Source organism: Primulina eburnea, chromosome 13 (genome assembly GCF_022965805.1).
Source record: "Primulina eburnea isolate SZY01 chromosome 13, ASM2296580v1, whole genome shotgun sequence".
NCBI classification, from domain to species: Eukaryota; Viridiplantae; Streptophyta; class Magnoliopsida; order Lamiales; family Gesneriaceae; genus Primulina; species Primulina eburnea.
The window spans coordinates 28,543,335-28,549,739 of NC_133113.1; the positions used below are offsets into that span (position 1 = coordinate 28,543,335).

At 33.0% G+C, this 6,405-nt stretch overlaps 1 protein-coding gene across 1 annotated transcript; it reads right to left on the bottom strand.

Moving 5' to 3' along the window:
• Nucleotides 1-206: 206 nt before the first annotated feature.
• Nucleotides 207-1,036, bottom strand: LOC140810705 (protein transport protein Sec61 subunit beta-like). The gene has a single exon (XM_073168586.1). It carries the CDS (start codon nucleotides 885-887, stop codon nucleotides 576-578), a length of 312 nt encoding a protein of 103 aa, XP_073024687.1. The 5' UTR covers nucleotides 888-1,036; the 3' UTR covers nucleotides 207-575.
• Between the last annotated feature and the right edge of the window lie 5,369 nt (nucleotides 1,037-6,405).

Below are 6,405 nucleotides of genomic sequence, written 5' to 3' on the forward strand. Positions count from 1 at the left end.
TAGCTACAGCTGAGTCAGAAATAACAATGACTAAAATTTATCTTGCATCACCTTGTGCGATTCAATAATGGATAAATTCTAAACATCGACCTTATCTTTCTCCCCCCCTAAATTCGTAACAAATATTCCATGAATTTGTAATAAAAATATCCGGTCATCAATTTGTGAAGTGTTTTAGCAAAAAAATAAAATAAAAATAAAAATAAAAATAAAAATCAGACTAGTGGTTCTTGCATGTACCCACTCAAGATCTCACTGACAAATGTTTTTAAAACAAAATCACCGATGATGCTCGAAGGAAGAAAACGGATACGGCAATCCTCAGTTTAAGTAACAAAAGACTGGATACTAGATATCAGTGAAATTATTGGAACTAGCTAAGTTGAGCTCAAGCCCCATCACTACAAATTCAGAATTCAGTAACACAAGATCTGGACGTGAGATTCTCTTTTATGATGATGCATTTCTTCCAAATTCAAACACCTTTTCGAAAAAGTCGATTTCAAAAAACTAACCGTGGGCTCGTGAATTATTACATCGATGAACCCGAACCCGAGATCCGATCGACAGGAGGCTCAGGCTTCGGATCTGTAGCGATAGAACTTCCCGATGACGTGGAGAGCGGTGACGAAGCCGATGAAGCAGAGACTCATGACCAGAACCATCGTAGGGCTGATTTTCATCCCCGGCGCGTCATCCGTGTAGAAGCGAAGCATGTTGGCACCGGATCCAGCACCGCCGCCGACGTCAGAGGAGGATCCGCTTCCAAGCCTGCGACGGCGCATTCCAGCCGTGGCGGCGGCGGAGCCGCGCGGGGCCGCTCCCACGACACCCGGGCGAGAGGCGGTTCCGGAGGAAGCTTGCGATTGGGAAGAACCGCGTACCATCGTCAATCAATGTACTGGAGGTGTGGGTAAAGGCAATAAATTTTCGGAGAAATCAATAGGATAATCATAATTATATAATATAATATTGAAAATCGGAAGTTGTTTGGATAAACATGATCAGAAATTACTTCGTGAATTGGTGTACCAACGCCGAGGGTGGACTTTACTCAATCTTCAATAGGTCTTTTTTTTTTGTATAGAGAAATTGTCGAGCACTTTACTCAATCTTGAATATGTTATTTTTTAATAGATTTAAATGTGAGATCGTCTCACGTATCATAATCAGTGAGACGGGTCAACCTACCCATATTCACAATAGAAAGTAATAATCTTAGCATAAAAAGAAATACTTTTTAATGGGTGACCCAAATAAGAGACTCGTCTCACAAATATGACTTGTGAGATCGTCTCACACAAGTTTTTACATTTTTTTAATATATTTTTAATTTAGAGATTATGTCTTATTTTAGTAAAGGAATTGGGAAAGTAGATAATATATGACATGTCATCTAGATTTAGGTTTATTAACCGGTGTAATCTCTGAAAAAAGTGATTATTCAACTTAATTTGCCCTAACAAATCGATTCTCGAACCTGTTAAGTACACTTAAATATCTAAGTTTCCAACTAATGATGATGTGTTATGCAAATGATATATACTGTGAATCTTATGTCAAAACTGAGATGTATAATTTTGATTGACAAAAAATGTCTCTTTAGTATGAATCGCATTAAAGCGAAAAATAATATTTTTCATGAGTATCAACTCGATCTATATATTGAACTAATTTTTTTTTTACATAAAAAATAATATTTATTTATAAATTGGATAAAATATATGTTTCAAATAAACGAGGGAAGTAAGAATTATGAGTTAAATTCAGTAGGCCGGAAAATTCAAAACCATCATGGATCATGACCCGATTAATTGGGCTGCGCTAGTTCTGTCCAGAATCCTAGATTTTTCGAGTGGATTGACCTTAATGAAATTTTAAATTTCTGGGTTATGAACTATCTGTAGAAGGGTTATTAACATTAGCCTCCTACAATTATTACTTTTATGATTATTATTTATTTTTCAATTATTATTATTTCCAATATTATTCTATTAATTATTTGATTATATCGTAGGGAAAAAGTAATCGACATAAGTTGAAATATTTATGACAAAGATATATCTGTAATACTTTTTCATGGATTACTCAAATAAGATATATGTCTCACAAAAATATGATCCGTGAGACTGTCTCACACAAATTTTTAGTACTATATATTTTTGTATTGTTATTAATGTCTTACACACGTGATTGTATAATTATTTTTTAAAATTATACTTGTGAGACCCCGAGACTAAAATAGCTTTTATGGCATTTTGGTAAATAAGTTGAAAAATATTCAATTTATTTTGATGGTATTTTCGTAAATAAATTGAAAAATAATCAATTAATTTTAAGGGCAAAATAGTAAATAGTGACATATCTTTTTCATATGAAGTTCAAATGATTTGAAACTTGGATATAACATAGAAAACTCAAAGATATAGAAGTTTCATGTTTTGAGTTTTGAAAAATTTGATTGTTTGACTGATCCGAAGGGATATACCGAAGTTAAAATGTTAAATAGTATTATATTATATTATTAATAATATAATATAATATTAAAAAATATTAAAAAATAAAAATTGAAGATAAATTCGGAAATGTTGAATGGTGGAAGCAATCGTTTCAACTAGAGAGAAATGAGGAGAGGAAAGAGAAAAGAAATAATAGAGTTTCGGGTTTTCTTTTCGGTCGTGCGACTTATCGGTTTATCCAATTGACGAACCGACTTCAATTTTGAGATCGTTGACATGAGATCTTCGATTTGAGGTATAAATTTTAAAGTTTTGGTGATGCTTGAAATTCGTCGATTTTTAGAATAAATCCGATAAATTGTTAAATCATACGGAAACTGAAGATTGTTGAATAGTGTATGATTTTAATGAAGAAGAGATGATTATAGTGATGTTGTTTTGAATTATTCTCAATTTATTATAATTAGAGAATTTTAATCGTTGGATTGAGATTGAAGAATTATGTGTCGGTTATATATGCGGTAGAATAACTGACAAGAAACTAAGTTTTGAAGTCGGAATTGAATTATGTTCTGATTTCGATTTGATATGAATTTTTGAAGTTTCAAAAGATATTTGAAACTTATATTGTTGTTATTGAACATTTGAATGATGTTATTGATTGGTTATTGATTGGAATGAGTGTGTTATTGATGTAGATAAAGTATTATACCGATATCTCCAGGCTACATCAATTGGAAACGAAGAATTGAGGTATGTTGCGACCGGGTAACATACGACAGTTATCTGTATTATATGATATATGATTGGATTGATTGGATTGGAATACGTGTCTATATGCCTATTTGTTGATTTGATGTGGCATACATGACATTATGATTTGAATATCGATGTATAAAATAAATGTTTTGTTAACACACATCATTTTATGCATACATCGATACATGACATGCACGTTGAGCTATGATCCTTGGATACCTTGATATGATTGGATTGGATTCCGGGGTTTGTGAACACGATCGCTATGCCGGTATTATATGACCCGTAAAGCATAGACAATTGTGGGCCCATATGATTGAATATGAGATTTGGGATTTGATGGCGCTTTGCCGACGCTATCATACGAGTATCCCATATTGGCCGGTGTGCCAGCTCGAGCATTGATTTGATAGCGATTCGATTGATTCTGACATGTGCTCAGTGGATGGGCATTTGACCCTATACCTCCACGATATACATGCATTGCATACCATATATCATTGTTTAGATATCTGTGGTATATATGATTGGTTGTTCCATACGGAGCTTTGCTCACCCCCAAGAAGGGCTGTTGTTGTCTTTGTGTGTGGACAATGGCAGGTACTCCAGGATATCAGGAGACCGGAGAGGGTAACTTTGGAGGGAGCCACAGCTTGGGCTGAGGTTTATGTTTATGTCTTGTTCCCAGTATATATGTATATGTATCTATATACCGGGGCATGTCCCGAGGATATGATTTGTTTGTATGTGATTGACTTTGATTACGTGTGGGCGTGTATTTTGACTTGAGATTAAATACTATTTTTAGTATTCAAATTTTAGAAGAGTTGTTTTGGACTCGTCGTAAAGAAATTTTAAACTCGTTTTCCGCTGTGATTAATTAACCCTAATCAGATTGTGTTGTAACAACGATTAGGAGCTAAGGGCCCACAATACTTGAATTAATTCAATTTATATTAAAAATTAGTACATTGTTATAGAATAATAGCAATAATGTTTAAAATTGTCAAAATAGTAAAATGGATAATTATCAAAATATGTAAAGATTAAAGATAATATTGAAAATTAGTCATATCTGAATATAAATTAAATTAATTATAAAAAAATATTATACAAACCTGTAACAAATACGAAGTTACGCGCGCACGCGCGCGCGCACACACATATATATATTGTAATCAATTTACATTTGTCTATTTTTGTAATAATCAATTTTGGTACCCCGTGTCTCCAAATCATTGAATATCATTAGTTCCCACCATTACCATTTTCCATCCATGTACTCTTTTTTAATACATTCATGCACTTTTTGAATGTATTGATATTGAAAATTAAATTTACAACAGGAAATCATATTTTATTAAATAAATTACATGGAATTAAAATTATTGTTGCTTTTTAGCCAAGAAAATTATATTGTCTTTTCCCATCAATCTTCACAATAATTATGCAAAATATGATTTTTCATCGTAGATTTTATAATTGAAAAATTGGGTTGCGTCTATATTTGATCTACTCAAATATTACATCGATATATGTTATAAAAAAAATCAAAATTGCGGGCACAAAATCGATTAACTGGATAAATTATTATCGATAATTTAGATTTTACGAAAGCAGATTTGTTATTATAATTTATTGATATGCAATTAAAAGGCCCGATTTTATCCCTCACAAACAATAGTTGGATTATTATATGTTGTATATAGACTATTTTTCGTTCTATGTGATCAAATATAATCATTAGATCATCGACATATATGTCAACTTTTATAAAAAAAAACGATGAATTCATACGATCTAATGATATTTGAGAAAGAGCGAAACACTTTTCAGTATAGCATAGACTAACACATAATTGTTAAATACTCGAACTAGTCATTTGTACGGTATTGCGTTATAATTTAAACAAATTATATTCGCAGAACATGTTTTACCAAACCGAAATTTTTAGACATTGTTTGATTAGTGTGTGTGCTAATGTGACAAGGGTATATAGTATGAGAATGAAAAATTGAAAAATACGAATAAAATTATTTTTTTAACTTAAATTATTATATAACTCGTACCAAAAAATTATCCCGAACCAACGGGTGGCTAGTGCAAGTGTTATTACATACCAAACCTCCAACAACCAAAAAGGGATACATAATGATAATGACAAGAAACATGTTATGTTAGAATGACGACTCAAAATGGGACAACGACGAGACTCATTTGGTCAAATTGTCAATTCAAAGAGAGAGGCCCACATATAATAAAAAAATCCAGGCCCAAAATATAATGGGCAGGCCCACAAAAGCCCTCGAATCATAGTGAGCCAGCGATTGATGATTAAAGTTGAAGGCCCACCTTTGGGATAATATACGAGACACATGTCGGGCTATTGCGAGTGCTGTCAACCACTAAATAACTTCATCCTAACAACACATCATAAGCAAGCTGCGAGGAATCTCGATAGATTTTATGCTGCACTCAGTTGGATATCGTTTGATGGAATGTGTGTAGCATTTCGAGTTCGTGAATACGACGACGCATGGTTTTTTTTTTTTTTTTTATACGGTAAACGATTTTGTTATCCGACTATCGGATCACTAAATCTTGAATTTTCCGGTGCGACTATCTGTACATATACTACTATTATGAAATATGTAGTGATAGTTGATTGATAAGTTTTTACCAATTTGGATGGCACATCGCACCGACGAAAGTAGAGGCAGCTGCGGTCTCATTCTTGATTAAAATGGCACCTTTTTATTTGGTCACAATATAAAATAAAAAAGTCCAATTAAGAATCGTGGCCAACTTTAAACAAGTGTCGGAAATGTAATATATCGCTCGGAAACACTCGTACGAAAAGAAGTTACAACCACAATTTGTCTGGAAAATCATCGTAGTTTCCAAAATGTCGGGTTCCGGGCGTCATTGATTTTGTATTTTGCCCTTGTTTTGAAACATATGGCGCAAATTATATCGGACCTAGGAACTTGCATTAAAATTTAAAAAAGATTCCGGGACGAATTTTTATGAGATGTTTTCCGTAAGGATTATTTCGTCAGACAGATATAAAAATAATGAGAATATCAAAATAGAATGAAAAACAGTAAATTTGTGTTTAGTCAGAATTAGGTGTTGTGCCAGATGTTACAACATCTCGGACAACATCTACACGCAGCGGAAAATTAAC